Source organism: Aethalodelphis obliquidens, unplaced genomic scaffold (assembly GCF_003676395.1).
Source record: "Aethalodelphis obliquidens isolate GAN/ISIS:26980383/991018 unplaced genomic scaffold, ASM367639v1 scaffold64, whole genome shotgun sequence".
In the NCBI taxonomy this organism is placed as follows: Eukaryota; Metazoa; Chordata; class Mammalia; order Artiodactyla; family Delphinidae; genus Aethalodelphis; species Aethalodelphis obliquidens.
Genome location: NW_020838008.1, coordinates 11,130,206 through 11,147,575, shown reverse-complemented (window position 1 = coordinate 11,147,575; position 17,370 = coordinate 11,130,206). Strand labels below are relative to the sequence as shown.

At 37.6% G+C, this 17,370-nt stretch overlaps 1 protein-coding gene across 1 annotated transcript in view; it reads right to left on the bottom strand.

Moving 5' to 3' along the window:
• LOC113610638 (translation initiation factor IF-2-like) overlaps positions 1-8,644 on the bottom strand; it is a 37,578-nt gene extending 28,934 nt beyond the window's left edge. Inside the window, exons 1-2 of the mRNA XM_027088948.1 lie at positions 8,621-8,644; positions 7,352-7,863 (exon numbers count right to left, since the gene is read on the bottom strand). Coding sequence (XP_026944749.1) covers positions 7,352-7,863; positions 8,621-8,644 — 536 coding nt within the window. The remainder of the gene's footprint in view (positions 1-7,351; positions 7,864-8,620) is intronic.
• Positions 8,645-17,370: the final 8,726 nt, after the last annotated feature.

Here is a 17,370-nt window from a genome sequence, read left to right as displayed (position 1 = left end):
CCTCTGCAATTATCCTGTTCAGGAGTGCAGGATCTTTAACCTCTACAAAATAAATACTAACAAGCCCCTACCTCCTTTACCATCATAGAGAACAGTGGAAGAGGCTGAGGGGAATGGAGAATAGTGCTAAAGGAAAAGCTGAGGTCCAAGTAGTGCTAACCTGGATATGGAAGCAGGGGGGAGGGAGGGAGAGGGAGGGGGAGGGAGAGAGAGAGAGAGAGAGAGAGAGAGAGGGAGAGAGAGAGAGAGAGCGTGCCCGAGCCACACTTTAGAGACTCTTAGGCAGCCTGAAGTGTGCCCTCAGTTTACACACTGACAGCCCAGGTGACTTGTCTAAAGCCACAAGTCAACACTAAAGATTCAGCACTGGAACACAGGTCCCTTCCTCTGCTGCTCTCTGCCTGGGCTCAGACCTTTACTCCAGAATCAGCAAAGCCCCATTTTCACCTCATTCCTTTATTTTTCCTCTAGTGGGTTCAGTTACACGAACTCTCATCTCAACTCATGCCTTAATTATGGCTGGCTCTGACAGATTTTCTTCAATCCTCACAAGCCAATAGGCTTTGTACCAACACAAAAGGTCAGGTGTGATAATAAAGAAAAGTGAATGATCATTTATTTAACTTTCACAACAATTAACTGAGGAAGATGTAATTATTCCCATTTCACAAAAGAGGAAACTGAGTTTCAAGATGGTACAGTCCTGGTTGCACAATTAATGGTAAAATACCCACACTTGTCTACTACACTTCAACACACAAGTGCATATTACAACTTTCATGGGCAAAGAAATGTTATCTTTTTACTCATTCTCTCACATTCATTGTTTCAAAAAATATTCATTGAACACCTATTATGGGTTAGGTGTCCCAGAGGTTTTAACTATATTCCACTTCCGGTGCCATGGTTCCAAAAAACAACAAAAAAATTGTCTATACGATTCTTTCAAAATGATTTTCAGAGAAAATTTACAATCCACCTAAAAACCAGGCTGAATACTTTAAAGACACCACTTATTTCTTTTGGTCACAAACATTACTACCTATATCTCATCTATGTCTTTTGTCAAACTTGGACATGAAAGGCTTTGAACTAGTTCTAAAAATGAAAGAAAAAAAAAGTGCTATATCTGAGAACATTTAAACTGCTATACAAATGACTCCCAAACAGTTTTTTACAAGAATTCCACAAATATTCTGCTTAATTACTGTGAAGTATAGCAAAGTAATCAAGAACAGAGAGGTGGGAATAGGAAAGACTTTGGTTTAAATCCCAGAGCCACATTCTTTATGAGCTGTTTGAGCCTTTTCTTCTCACCAGGCCATGGTTTTCTTGCCTGTAAGACAGGAACAATCATGGTGCTGAGACTGTAAGGTTGCTGTGAAGATTACTGTAGGTAATACAGATAAAGCATGTGGAACAAAGCACGGCTCACAGAAAATTATCAATAAAGAGAGCTATAATTGTCATTATCATTATCACTCTGGCAATTAGAAGAGTTGACACATTTTAATATTTGTTTTTGAGAAAAGAGCAGGGGGGGGGTCTATGAAGTGGATCCCCTGACCCCCCACCCAGCAGTTTTGGAAAAGAGTTTTGTGTTAGCTGTAGATAGTAATTTGGACATGTGTTCTGAAATAAAAGCAAACAATAATAAACTATGCTATTCCATTTATAGTTTAATATTCCCAGTATAAATTACATTTTTAGGTTAGCTAATAGAGCCATCTATTTTTCTGAAATATGTAGCTGTCTTATCATTTCTACTTTACTAAATTTTCCAAAAAAATTTTCACTAACAATTGTTAGTATAATGAACACCTTCAGAAGGAAGATTTACTTTGCAAACAAATGTTTTTAAAATTGTTCTTACCTGATTCATAATTAGCTTTCTAGTTTCATTGGTCTCTTTGCCACAATGTGTTAATTAAAAAGAGGAAATATAGAACGTGAGGTTTTACCAATTACTAAATACATTTATTTTAAAAGGAAACTGACTTCTGTCAAATGTTTTGATTGTCTTTGTCATTAAATATGACTTACTGACACTTCTCCAGACTTAAAAAAAATCCAGTTGGTTAGTCTTTTATTTTATATTTCTTTTCATTACCTTTCCATATAGTCTTCTTTTGTCTATAAAGATATTTTCAGTACTGCTGGTTGAAAAACCACAACACTGAAAGAAAATATCATTTGGCTAATTTAATAAGATTAAAATGTCTTATATTTTTTTCTCTTTGGTATGAAACTAGAAATTTGTTTCCAGGTGTTAAAAAGCTATGATAAAATTTTAATTGTTCAATTATTAGAAGCAATTAGAATGCTACTTATCACACATAGGTCCAAGTACTAACTTGTAATTTTTTTACTTCAAATTACAATTCTAACTATTGTTTGTCATGACTGACAGTTAATGTGCACAGATGTTCACTTAAAAAGGAAATTAATGTTACTCTTTTCATTAAAAAAATCCTAATTCCAAAAACAAAAATAAATAATAAAACAACCTAGAATCTTATCATTATTAGGGTGCTGGCAAACATGCAGCAGCAGCACTGTTACAAAACTATTAGAAGTCAGGCTGTTAAGCTATAAATTGTTCCTTTTGTTTTTAATTTAATACAGTTCCACTCTTACCTATAAAAAGAAAATCAGTTTTGAGTCATGGCACAGAATATTTAAAGGAAATGTCAAGTGACAGTATTATCAGTTATTAGTTACTCAAAAACCCATTCTAGTTAAAAGCCAGTTAAATCCTAATTTAAAAGGCTTCATTCACTATATGTAGATTTTACGACAGGGAGCTCTCACACCTTTATTGCTTTAGTCTATTGTTTCCTGAGCCTTTTTTTTTTTTAAGTTAATGAAGTTGAGATGATAGGTGAAAGATCAGATTTAAAGAAGGAAAAAATTACCAGAACCCCACAGGGTTATTCAATAATGACTTTATGATTTGAATTTCCACTTGAGCATGCACTGTAATTCACAAATCTCAGGCTATTTTATTTCAGAAAGATCTTATCAGTTTGACTTTTGGGGGACCAATTCTTTACCTGCATCAACATTTAAACTCCAAAAGTTTCACCTCAAATGTCTAATAATGATTGGTCTTGACTGATCATTGGATGCCACATTCAGATCAATTAGAAAAGCACACGTACCACAAGTTTCTGACACAGGCCTTTCCGAGCTGATTTCTTTATCTTATTTTATACATATCCAATTTACTAATGTGGCCAAAGTCCACCTGAAATTTGATAGAGATAACTTACAATGTTGGTCGTCAGATGGCATTTTGGTGTTTAGATATAGCTCTTTTCCTTTCCTGCTACCCTTCTCAAAATCAGGATTACTTCTAAGCAAAGAACTTATATTTACAATACAAGGAAGAAAGTCCAACAGAGAATTACTTCAGCAGTAGTGAAACAGCTTTTACATGACCAATGCTTTATCATCTTGGTCACATTGAAATGCATCATTTTATTGTACTTTTCGCCTCTTTCAAATTGTAGAGGCTGAAGTAACCCTCCCACCTCCCATCACAAACTAGAGAACTACAATATAAACTATAAGTAATTCAAAATAAGTGAAAAACCTAACTGCATTCTTGAGCAACAGTCTCCTACATACTACCAACCCTGGAAGACTTATAATCAAATCATATTCTGGTGTGTTTTTTTGTTTTTCTTTCCAATTAAGGTTGAAAGCAGTTTGAACAAGGCTACTGCCTATTCACAAATGGCACTAATTTTCCCGTTTGAGTATATCTTTTAACTTCAGCTGTTATGCCCTTGGCAAGGAAGTAGAAATGAACTGGACAAGACTAAAAGATTTCGTGGGTTTGATTTGCTGTGGATGTGAAGTTGGGTTTGCAAATGGCAGAAGACAACTACTCCCTTCCCTGCCACTGGAATTAGTGTAAAAGGGTGCTGGGGAATCTGACTCTCAGAATTCCTCTTTTGGTTCTGAATTCATGTGAACATAGGCTTACCAGGCAGAATTATGCTCAGCCCATAGAGCTGGTTTCATTAATTTTCTCCTCACAGTCTTTCATCTCTCTCAGTACCAGTCCTTTGTAAGAGGCAGGGCAGATTAGAGAAATGGAAACTGGGCCACAAACTACTTAGCATGAATGCCCCCAAGGCCAGTAAAAATTGCATTTCCCCTTGCTAAAAGTATAATTTGTAATTAATATAACCATTCTTATTTTACTCAAAGGATTGGTGCTATTTGTGATGTTAAAAAATAGTCCCTCAAAAGAGGAATTTCTCTCAAAATGGAAATTACTTATTTAATTAACTTTTATAATACATTTAATTTATAAATTGGTCTCAAATGTTGAATAGCTTGGAAAGTGGTATATAGGTAGCATACAGTAGGTTGTATATTTGATAAAGCCATGATTAAGTATTTTCAAAGGAGATTTATTTTGTCCGTTGTCCACTGTGTATTTTAATACATTCAAAAACTACATATTGGCTAAAAAGGCAATTATACAATAAAGAAGAAAGTATTAGGGAATCTGATTAATGTGTATAAATTTTGATCCCAAGCTCTTCTTTTTCACCCTTTCCTTGATGCAAACCAACACACACGTACACCATAATCATGTTTGAATTTCTTCCCCTTCATCTCAATCCTCTTCAAAATTATTTTGATAATTTCCTGGACTCCTCACATAAGATGTGGAGAAAAAAGTCTCAATACCCATGAATAAAGTAAGCACATTAAAGCACTTATACCGTACCAATGCAATAACTGATTTACCTTCTATACACATTTTTAAAAAGAGGACAAAGTTAAAAAGTCCTCAGTGAAGATACATTTCAGAATACAAAGATCACGTTTCACTGTTTCTTATTTAAGACTGACCTACTCTAGATTCAACAAGTTTTTTTTTTCTAGTCTATAGAAATACATTTTAACAAAAAAAACCTTTCTTGCTCTCATACAAATGTTTGAAACACTTGGGAGATTACTCCTAAGGAAACAATCTGTAAAATACATCAAGAAACTGTTAAAACATAATTATTGATTCTTTTGTTAATTTAAGATTTCAAAAAATTAGAAAAGAACTATAAAAATATTATTCTCTAAAAATCATACCATTATATGTATTCTAAAATGTCTTCAAAAAGCCATTTGGTCTTAAAGCTAGATTTCATCCCTGAAATGTTAGTAATCAAGAACTTAATCTATTTCTTTCTTACAGCTTAAATTTGTTGAGACCCCACGGTGTTTATATGTTAAAACTACTTAGATACATTAAATGAAGAAAAACTGTGGTAATTACATAAAAATTTTAATAATACCTACTATCATTAAGTGTCAATGTCCTAAGCAAAAGACATCTTACAAATGTATTAATAAAGAAAATTGTCAATGTAAATGATTTAAAGTACTCTGAATTATCCCAAATAGCTACCCACAAAATTTAACTACAATTTTAAGGCAAACCAAGATAAATATTTTTTAATCTGAGAAAAAAAATCATACGCGGAAAAATTCTTCTATTTCATTCAGTTTAATACCGTTCACTTGAGGATTTGAGATTTACAAATGTGCACTCTCATTAAAATTCTAAAAGTACAATACATAATTTTATGCTACCTTTTAATTTTAATTCCTCAAGCATTTTATAGCTTCTAGAATAGTTATCTAGTTATTACTTTGTACAAAAATAATATCCTTAAGTTTTCTTCCCACTTGCATTTTTAGAAAATGCTCAAGTATAAAAGCAGTTTATACCTCCCTTCTTAATCATCTATTTAAAATTTCAAAAAGAGACAATAGTTCATGTTCTCAGTCAAAGCTTTGTCCCTGATGCAGGCTCTTCAGAGTTATAAAACTTCACCCAGTGAGTAACTGTACTTTCTAAAGGAGCTTCTTGATGTTTCCCTACATTTACCTATCATGGAAGCAATATCCCCATGTACAATAAAGTCCTAATATGGCATAAATAAAGAATAAACATCACATGCTGATAATTCCATAAAGTCTGATAACTCTATGAAGATAAACACAAATAAAAAACTTTCATTTGGGGGCCTAAAATTCAGCTTAAGAGGTTGTTTTACATCCTACGTTTGGGGAAGTTGCCCAACTTTCATGAGGCTTTATCACAAATTAAGAAAAAAAGGGGGAGCAATTATAGTTCTTATACACAGGCTTAAACCACTGTTATTTTTACATTTGTCCCTTAAAATAAAGACTAAGGCCTTCACTTAAGGATTAATGTCTGGAGAGAATGAAAAATAACCAGTATTAGACTTGAAAAATAACTTAAAAGTCAGTCCCTCCCCCAACCAAACACAAAACTCCACAACAAATAAACCTAAACTTGGTTGTCAATTTTAAATCAAATTTGTACCAATTCAAGCAACATTTATTTAAAACAAAGTATAAAACAGAATACTGTTTATATTTCTGTCCATGTGTCCATGAGAGAAACATTTTAATGCAGAGGTAATAAACTCCAGAAGAAAAAAAAAAAGGATCATTTTCCTAATTCACTTCAAAGCTGCCTCGATTTCACTGAAGAAAGCTGAAAGGCCCGACTCCAGAAACTAGAGGTCCCCGGGCGGTGAGGGGTGTCCAGCTACAGTCTCAGCTCCAACACAAGTGTGGGTCTTGAGCTGTCATTCTTAGTTCTAATACCACTTATGCAGCGACAAAAACCGTCCTGCAAGAAGCCGATTAAAGGGTCACTTTACGCTCAAGTTTTCCTTAACTTCTCCCCTGCCAAAGCGGCGCTAAGTGAACATTTCTGTCGTGCTTTTCACGACAGCCATTGTCTCGCTGTAGGATCTCAGGCTCTTTTAAGTGAAGTACTGTTGGAAATACCAGGATTTTACAGCGCATCATTTTCCCACCTGTATGTGGCGAAAACAAACTCTAATACTAGCAGGAGAGGATTTAAAACACACGCCTAACTTCTCTTCACTCTAAGAGGGGAAAGCAGAGAGCAAGTTGTAAAGTGGTAGTAATTTTAAATAGAAATTGGGCTCTGATAAAACATCACTGGTTGAAAGCTCTCGCCCCTAACTCGCTCCTGGACACACACAGTTCCTTCTTTGAGGTTTAGGGGAAGAGAGCGGACCTGGGACTTCGGAGATCCTGCCAGCGGAAACAACCTGCTATTTGGGCAAGAGGAGGAGTCGGTTCTGCGCAGAGCCAGGGCCGCCGTGCCCGGGATGCGCCGGACCCGGCCGCAGCATCCTCGCTCGGGTGCCCGCCGGCGCCGGCGGCCCTCGGACCCAGGCGCGGACGGCCTTGTGCCAGGCCCCGAAGCCCCTTCTCAACTCGGGGAGAGAAGCGCCCCCGCCCCGCTTCCCGCGAGTTCCTCGCTTACCTGCGAGTCAGGCTGGAGCGCTGAGGCGCCGCGCGGCCTCCCGGACGGGAGGGGCGAGGGGAGAGCCCAAGCAGGGGCGGCCGTCCCGCCTGCCCCTCAGCCCCCGCCGCCCTCAGGCCGCCGCCTCTCCTCTCAGGTCCGCGCCAGGGGCCGCGCGTCTTTCTCCTCGGGGCGCCGTACGTGGAATCTGCGCGTCCCGGGCCGCGCCCCAAGTTGTGCGCAGGTCGAAGCTGCACGCGAAGCACCTCCAGGGAGGCCGTCCCGGCCCCAGAGCCACGGCCTCCGCCTAGCGCGGACGAGAGTAGATGACCCGCACCTCCGTCCGGTCCACACCTGCCGCCGCCTGGGCCGCCACCGCCGCGGCTCCTCCCCGGCTCCGCCCCTCGTCCGTCCCCCGCTCCGGCCGCCGCAGCTACCGCTCCGCCCGCCGCAGCTACCGCTCCGCCGCCGCCGCCGCCACGGGAGGGTGGGGGAGGGAACAGGCTCCCCGAGCCCGAAGCGTGAGCTGGTCGCTACGCCTCCTCCCTCGGGCTGAGGCGGGACCCAGCTCTCCACCCTGCGGCGCCGCTCCGGAACGCCGGAATCTGTTGAGGGGAGCGGCAGCCTTTTTCGGGTGGGAGCGTCTCGCAGAGAGTCGGAGCTAAGGAAGGGAGAGGGTGCCCACCTGCGTAAGCCCGAGCTCCCCTCGTGCACTCTCCGAATCCAAACTTAACCAAAGGCACAGCGGAAGTGCCTCCTAGGTCGGACCCCTGCATTTGTAGGGGTCTTCGAAAAACCTGGCCGGTTGCCTGGGCCCCCTGGTGTTAACTACCTTTGGAACAAGCAGGGGGGCCTTCCATCTGGAGTGGCCCCTCCTGTGTTCGCAACCCTGTGGGTGCCTCGAGGCCTGTCTCAGATGCCGTCTCTACCGTGCAATTTTCCCGGGTGCCCACCCGCGTCCAGATTTGATTTCGCCCTCATTTGGACTGCGGGGGCTCTCTGAACCTTTTTACCGGCTCTGCCTTTGGGTGACGGCGCTTTGTGAAATGCAACGGGCCGTCTCCAAGGACGGTACTTACTTTTAGTGTACTCTGTGGATTCATATTCAGTACTATCGTATAGAAGCAGAGGGATTTATGCTTCCCTAATCCTTTCCACTTGGGTTTAAATTCCTTGAAGGTTAAGGTTATAATAAATTGCTCATCTCTGGAACTTTTCAAGCAAATACTGAGCGGTACATAGAGAGAACGCACCAGATGACCTAGGCGGAAATTCTGCTGTCCTACTTACCGATATCCTCTGAAAGCCGAGCATGGCGCCTTGCACCTAGATGTAGGATGGGGGCGGAGGTAGGGGGAGATTTTATTTCTGTGTGAGAATGTAGTTAATTTTTGGCAAAGGTCAGTCTGATTGCCACAAAGAAAAATTCCACGGGGTGGAGGTCAGCGAGGCAAGGTTCATAGTGGTATTTTATTTATGGTGACATACACCTCCATGTAAAAAATTATTCAGTCAAAATGAAAAATATTCAGCAGATGTTCCCTAATGAGTTGGTACTTCCTAAAGGCCCCTTTCCTTAGCCAGCTATGGAAGATAAGTCAAATGCAGTTGATGTATTACATAATTTAGATTTGCATGAGCACTTGAACTCAAGGACTATATGAAAGATTCAAATTTTAAAATTTCTTTATAAAATACAGTGGAATAAAATATGTTTATATACCATTTGTCATGTCCTACACTTAAGTGTATACTTTGAGTTGAGAGGTCAGTAGTATTTAATGGTTAATGGTATTAAGAAAACAGATAGGAATCAAAGAAACTCATCTGCACTTCAGCTTAAAACAGGCTGAATTCATTAATTCTATTTTAAAGAACAGAAATGTCAAGCCATCTTGACCAAGAAATAAGGAACACAAATTAACAAGGTTATTTCTATTAAAATATTCCTGGTAGCTCTTGAAAACTAAGTTTTCAAAATTTATAGTCACAGTATAAAGGAAAAGTCAGATATTTTGCAAATTATGAAAACTGTGCCTTGAGATGTAAAAGATTATGAACCTTATAAAGAGCTAAGTGCTTTTAAATATATTTAATATATATATACATGCTATATGTGTGTGTATATATATATATTTAGTGCAACTTGTTTGTAGAAAACTCAAAATTAAAAGCACTCTTTGAAGTGAAAAAAAATAACCCATTAACTTTATCATGGAAAGCATAGTATCATCTAACTCAAAAAGCTGTTTTAAACATAATATGTAAAAAGAAAAAGGTTTCATTATAAGTGAGTTCCACTAGGCAAGACTTCATGCAAATCCAATAGGAAAAGATACTGAATAAGCAAACATAAGCATTTCATTTGTGGAACATATTTTTAAACTTCTATACAGAAGCCCTGAATAATGTTACAGAAAAGATTATACAATTACTTAACTAAAATTATGTATCATAATACCATGACTAGAAAAAGGCTAAAGAAGGGATAATTAACCTTTAATAGTAAATATCAACCCAAACAAAAACTATCTTAAGCTCACAGAAAAAGAATTATCTTTTAGACTCCAATTTGAGGCAAACAAGCTATTTTCCTTGAGACAAACACATAGTGTGATTCACAATAAACCGAGGAGTAACAGAAAGCCATAAATGGCCCACACTGCAAACCACATAGGCATCTTTCACTTAAACTATCGAAAGGGCTGGCCCAGGGAACTTCACATACAATTGTTTGTTCACATTTTACTCCATCACAATGAAAACACTGTCTGAAATTTGAGAAATTCTTCCTCAATCTTCACCTGCAAGGGAAAGGTGAAATACTATTCACTTTCTAGCTGTACCTAAAAATGAACAAATAAGCCAAAATTTCTCCCAGCACCTAAATAATTTCTAAATATATTACTTGCAAAGATTAATTTATTGTTTCAGTTATTACTAGTTTCTGTACCTTAAAACTGTTCAGTGTTACTTGTCCCATCCTTACATTACACGTCCACTGACAACCCAGGATTTTCACAAGAGAGTACAACAGAATCTTTCAAGTTTAAGTACACACATGGATATCATACCCATCCACCCCCACCTCCCCAAACAAATGCAGTACAGGACAAACCGGAGCAGAAGAACTAAAATATCTTTTTCAAAAATAAATATTTACAATAATTATGGAACAAATCATTAACAGAAAGTGTATAAGATGTACTTTCTATTCTGTTTTTAATTAATTTATTTAGAAAAAAGTTTCCCCCATAAGCAAATTTGAATTTGGGTGATTATTATTGGTGTTATTTTTGAACATTGAAGTGGTGCAAGAGGCATGGGAAAGAATTTCTTACTTAGAAGCCTTTCTGTCATCCTTTAAAATTCTGATAAGCTTTTATACCGAAGTAAGCAGATAATTTCAGTTTAAATGACTCACCTCTTTGGCGACAATGACAAACACTTTTGTTTTCTCTTTAGTGAAAAAAAACTTGCTAAAAAGACAAAAGAATAGATATCTACGCAAAAGTTAATGTCTGTTAAAACTAGATAGTGGGTATATGGATATCTGACATTTTGAAATGTTCATAATTAAGAATAAAAATTGAAATAAATAAGAGAATATAACAATGGTAAGTAAAACATTAAAGTAAACTGAAAATTATTTGTGATTCCCCATTTGTCCTTACACAGTTTTTTAACAGTTTAGTTATCTTCCATCTGTAGTTTTGTGTGGCTGCAATCTCATGCCTGCTACTTTCTGGATAAGAGTTCTAACTGTGGTGAAACATTTTTGGTGCATGTAGAAATGGGGAAATGAATATTTCTAAAAGAAACAATGCCATGCTTTTCAAAGTAAATATTGTAGTTAAAACAGGAATAAGCTGAAAATGTTATATGACATATATCTTTTATTCTATGCTGAGTTTAGAATGTCATTTGGCATGCTAGTGTTATTTTCTTTAAACAATTAGTCAAAACACATTTTATTTCACCTAACTTCCATAAAGTAGGAATAGTGAAAGAAATATTTATATTATTGAAATAAACTGAATATGAAAAAATACCCTTTTTTGCTCCTTATATGTTTTTTTATAAGAACATTTATTGAAAGTAATGGTTTTCATTCCCTTGAATAAAAATATGAAGTGACATAATCTTGGATTGTGCAATTGCCATTAGGTATAAGTATTATACATTTATTAAATGCTAAATCAGTTTCCGTAATTTTTCAATGTTGCCAGTTCAACCCCCATTTTAGGAACTATTACTAAATGTTTCTTAATTGAAAGTGTAATCAATAACCCCAGCTGCTAAAAAAGTTTCACGAGTTGCTAACGTATAGAAAGTTAATCTGTGGCTCAGAAATAAATCTATCTTTCTGATCAGTGGCCTTGTTTATCTTTGACGCATTCATATTGTGAAGACTCATAGGGTGGCAGTGGTACCTATAAGGGAGAGTGGTGATTCTCAACTCCAACGCACACATTGATGATACAGGTTTACATGGGCTTGGCATCATTTATTAAGTTGTGATAGTGTAATTCTCAGTACTTGCTAACTCTGATTCCACCTCTTGCTCCTCTCTTGAAAGCAAGTGAAAGAAATGATTTTAAAGGGATAATCTTAAATTTGCTCTAATTTAAAGAGATAAATCATTCATATACATTACTTGTAATCCACCTCAGATCTTACCAAGACACACAGGTACTTCTGTTAAGTACCACAAAAGTAGATAGAGAACTGTTTAATACAAAACTCAGGTCACAGTGTTATCCTAAGGAAAAAAGTCAGTTTACTCTCTCTTACCTAACACCTGGTGATATCTTCCTCTTTGTATAGGTTTGGGCTCTAGTTGAGTGGTGAGATGGAGCAGCTCAAGGCTATATAGGAGAAGAAGATGGGAGGTGCTGCTCCAAAGTGCTTTGCAGTAGAGATAAAGAATTGGATCCATTACCAGTCTTATTACTCAATAAGTGTGCTCCACAGACTAACAGAATCAGCATCACCTGGGAATTTGTTAGAAATGCAGAATCCTGGATCCCACCCCCAGATCTACTGAACCAGAATATTTAAAGAAGATCCCCAGATGACGTGTGTGCACGATAATATTTGGGAAACACTGAACTAGAGAAACAACAGCATTGAGATAAACATTTCCAATCCTGTGGTTTTGGTTCCCTGGCTTTTCTTGCTGGGGAAAAGCAGAAATCTTCAGGTCACTACCACTCCTGGAATTTTTATTAAGGCCTCAAATAGGAAACAAGATTCTTGGGGCAAGGATTTTAGAGCAACATTAAAAACTGAGTCACTGAAATCATAGATTAATAGAGACACAAAGTTACCTTGAGAAATCATATCACCTTTGCCCTTCTTCTTTCTGGACATTTTTTGTTTTGTTTTGTTTTTTTCAAGGACCACATCAAAGCCTCCTAGTTGGGTCTATAAGTGAGTTTCAGGGGCTGACAAATCCACTGAATATAAAGTGTGACTGTATATATATATATTTTAAAAGAGAGCTCTTAGTGTTCACCAAATTCTCAAAGGGTCTGCCCCTAATTGTTTAAGAACCACTGATACATCTTACTTTCCTCTAAATCTTATTTCATTGTGTCAATCCTCAGATGTCAAGTTTTTAAAAAGTATCCACTTGAAAACATTGCTTATTTTAATTTTCATTCTTTTTGTTTCATTATGGGCAGCATATTGTCAGTACCATAAAAAAAAAACCTCAGCATCAGTGCTTTGTCTTTCAGTCAGCTGTCTGGACAAAATATTTTCAGTGATGAAACTATTTCTAAAGTGCTAAATACTTAAGGGTCAACTTAAACTAAAGATTCTGGAAAACCTGTCCCTTTGTGTGTATGTCTCTCCCAATAGTAAGAGGGCAGCAATTGAAGAATTCCAAGTACCACCCTAAATTCTAGCCATTCTCTCCTTATTCAAAAGGAACTGGATTGATTACTTCAAGGAATATATTTATTAGAGAAAAGGAGAAAAGTAAAGAAATGATGAACTCTGTTTTGAACCATTCTGAACAATGTAAGTAATGGTAAGCTACTTTCTCTAAGAAAGTATTAATACATCTTGCCTAAAGTAAAGAACTTTTATCAATTTAGCACACTAAATTAGAATTATTTTAGAGTGATACAAAGTATGTGTTAGTCATCCCATTATTGTAGCATTGTAGTGGGTGCACTGGAAAATGTATTTAGGCTTTGGAATGAAACAGATCTCCTGTTTTACTCCTCACTCCACCTCTTACCTGGGATAAATCCCCAACATCTTTGTTCCTCAGTTTGCACACCAGTAAAAATGGCAAAAACACTGTAATACCTACCTCATATGGTTGTCATAAAAATTAAACAAAATAACGTGTATGAGTTGACTAGTAGAGTGGAGGGCACAGCATCTCTTTTTCTGAGATGGGGGCGTGGGGTGGAGAGAGAGAGACACACACACCGCCAGTTCCATTTCCCTTCAGCTCTAGTGTATTAGGTGCGTATGGAACACATCAGACAGCTTCAGATGTCTTTGGGCTGCTGGTTTTAAGGCTGAAAAAGCCAGCAACATTTGGAACCACATCAAGATTCCAATCTATTCCCACTCCCCATCCACTGAATGACGAGTTAATAAAGGCCATGCCAGTGTGCATGTTGGATACAAGAAAAAACAAGTTCATAGCCAGGGAAACCTGGCACGTTCATTAAATCCCTGTACAGCTATGGGAAGAGAGCTAAGATCTAAGCAGATGTCCAACTGAGACCCAAATTGCGGGTGTGTATCTGTGTGAAAGGAAAAAAAAATGCAGATTATCTTTATGGCCACCACTCACCCTCCATGAAACTATCTGAAATGAGAGCTGCCTGTCCTAAGGAAGACATGTCAACACATACCCAATGTCCTGAGGTAGGAGGCATTTATGTTGCTGGGATATATCTTAAATGATTTTAGAAGAGGATAGTGAGAGGATCGTCTTTTTTCCCCTTCTGGCTATTTTGTAAACCTCCAATACCTGACATTTACATGAATATATTCTTACAGCGAGATTTTATCACCATGGAAGCTTTCCCAGACATGGTCCTAACCTCCCTTCTTTCCTGCTCAGTTGCTTTGTCTCCTGTTTTCCCACAATTAAAAAAAACACCAAAACAACTAATATCATTTGCATTGCATCTCCTCTTCTAGCCTTTCAGGGACAACACTGTGCCTTATTTGTCTTTGTTTTGCCAGCCTGGCCCATTTCCAAATGCATGGCAGGTCCTCTACAAATCCAAGAATGGATACCCTGCTCTAGCATTTGCATTTCTCAAACTTACTATCCCACATTAGGTGTTCCATGAAAAAACTGAGAGTCAGACAAGTCTGAGAAAACTTGGGTTTAAAAAAGTTAAACAATTTAAAAAAATACGTGACTTCTCAGAACCTTCAATATTCTAGCATGCATATACTTCCCAAATAGTTTTGACCATCGAACCCACTTTTACTTTTCTGGAGCTTAGCAAGGCAAAGTTTGCAAAACTCAGCTCTAATCCAAACAAAAGCAATTCACACATTCTGCAGTGGTTCTTTAAGGCTTTCTAAATTACAGTGGGTAATACCCTTTCAACAAGACACCAAAAGATTCACAAGTACCGGATTTTCAACAATACTTAATACAATGGAATCCCAGCACAATGAAACAATTTAGATCCCCACCTTGGAGTGCATTGTAATAGGATTTCATGTAGGCTGGGTATGAATCTGACTAATGTTATTTTACCCAAAGTAAGCCAACACAAAGGGCAAAAGAAGTGAAACGTTTGGCATAATATTTTGTCAGACAATGGTGTCAGCGTTGCAAACGGTAATTACAGCTCTGATTCTAGACATGTACCATATACTTTTCAAAGAGTTTTCACTTGCCATCCTGGGAAGACGGTTTGAATTGATGGAATGCACGTGAGAAAGGTGACTGTGGGAAACAAATCCCTGCAGGTGGTGATCTTCTCATCCTAGGTTTCCTCCTGCTTCTTTCCCATCTTGCCTGACTCTCCTACCTTCCCTTTGTTTTCAACTTTCCTCCTCTTTTATTCTCTTATCCTCCTCAGAATATGGTACTTTTCCCGCCTGTTGTTGTATCAGGGCTAGTAGATATTGTTAAATCAACACACAGAATATTGATTTAATTGAAGATAACATTAAAAATATATCACATCTAGTATGGCATGAGCACTGGCCAACCTGAGCTGAGGGTGACCAGAGCTCTGGAGTGAGGTCTAGAAAGCACCATCTATAAAGACTTAACCCATGAATACTGAATCCAGGGTTAGGGAGATGTCTAGAGGTAAGGGGCCAGGGATATAGGAGGGACCCTGGAGGGACCACAGGATAATAGCTATCGCTAGTTCAGAGCTGTATCAGTGTTTAACAAACCTGGTCATACCAGTGCATGCCAGATGCATGTCAGCCCTACATTCAATCTCTTTTTTCTGAGTGCCTACCATATGCCAGGCATTTTGCTAGGCCCTGAAGATAGGGCCAGGAGCAAGATTTTTATTCTATAATAGTATCAAATCCCCTAACTTATTGAACAAAATGATCAAGAGGCAAATTAAAATGAAGTTATGATTATTTCTATTTATCTAACATAAACAACCCTAGTCTATAGTTAGGTTTTGGGCAAAAAGGGGAAATAAAGGAAAAAGAGGTTAAAGTTGAGAGTGGGCGTAAAACAAAGTCACACTTAAAAGAACAAGCAGCCATCCTGTGACATCATGGAATACTTTGGTTTCTCTTGGTCATTTGAAGACACTTCTTCACTTTTGGAAACTTCTTCTCTAAAAACCTTTTCTTAGCAATTTTTCATTGAATATTCAATTTACATACCCATGGAAATTGTGGGTGAAAACGTCTTTAATTTAAAAAGAAAAACAATAATAACACAGGAGACTGTCTTTTGTTCCTAATTGGAGTATAAAAAAATAATGAATTTGTCATATCCTGTTTGCTCCGAAGTTATAAAAACATGGTTATTGCTTATATAAAACATAATCCTTTAAAAATCTGTTTTTATCATCTGAAATATACATTGAAACTTTATCCCACTATCTCTTTGACTTATTTGAAGAGGAAAAACTAATCATGGAGTTCCTTCCTCCAAGCAGAGTTCAAGATCCATTCACTTGTGACTCTCACAATAATCCTATAAAGTAAAATCACAATCCCCATTTTAATGTGGAAACTGAGGCTCAACCAGGTTAGGTAGCTTGACTAAGGTGACATAGGGGAAGTGACAAAGTCAGCATTTGAACTGATAAAGCTCCTAAGTTCAAGGAACTACTGATAGGTTCAACTTTGCTAACAAATTAATCATGTTTCCTTAAAGTCTGTGAAATCAATACTCAGTATCATCTTACATTACCACTAATTGAACAAATCACCGTAAGAAAAAAACTGAGATGCAATATACACATAAATTCACTATATAACTATTATGTTACAAGATACTGTTCACCAGAATTGATTTTAAAGTTGAGATGGGTCCTAATATGTATGAAACAGATGTCAAATCTTCTTAAAAAGGCTAGGTATAATTCATTACATACTGTATTTCTAAGATCAAAATAAACTTTTATTGTCTAATGTGAGTTCAAAGCAATCTAAGCCTTTTCATCCAAAACAATACACCCCCCCCCCCAAAGAATGTATGTTTAGCCCCAACACAAACAAACTCCATCTTGTTTGCCTGCCTTTACTTTCTCTTAAGAACTAGTGCTAAACCTCTAACTGTGTATATGAGTATTCACTCTTAGGTTAAAAAGTGGACTGTCCTTGCATGGCAGGTTTATCCTCTGCTCTCTCCAATAGGTTTTTTTTCCCACCCTTTTCCTCAGTACAGATCACTTTAATCACTTCTGATGACTTCCTTAAACAGAATGGGAAACCTGACATGAAACAGAAATAGGAAATAAAAGCAAGACATAGAGGAAAAATAGAAAATAAAAACTTTTATCAGAAAAATATAAAGATGAAAATATGTGTGTGTGTGCATGTGTATGTATGCATGCACACAG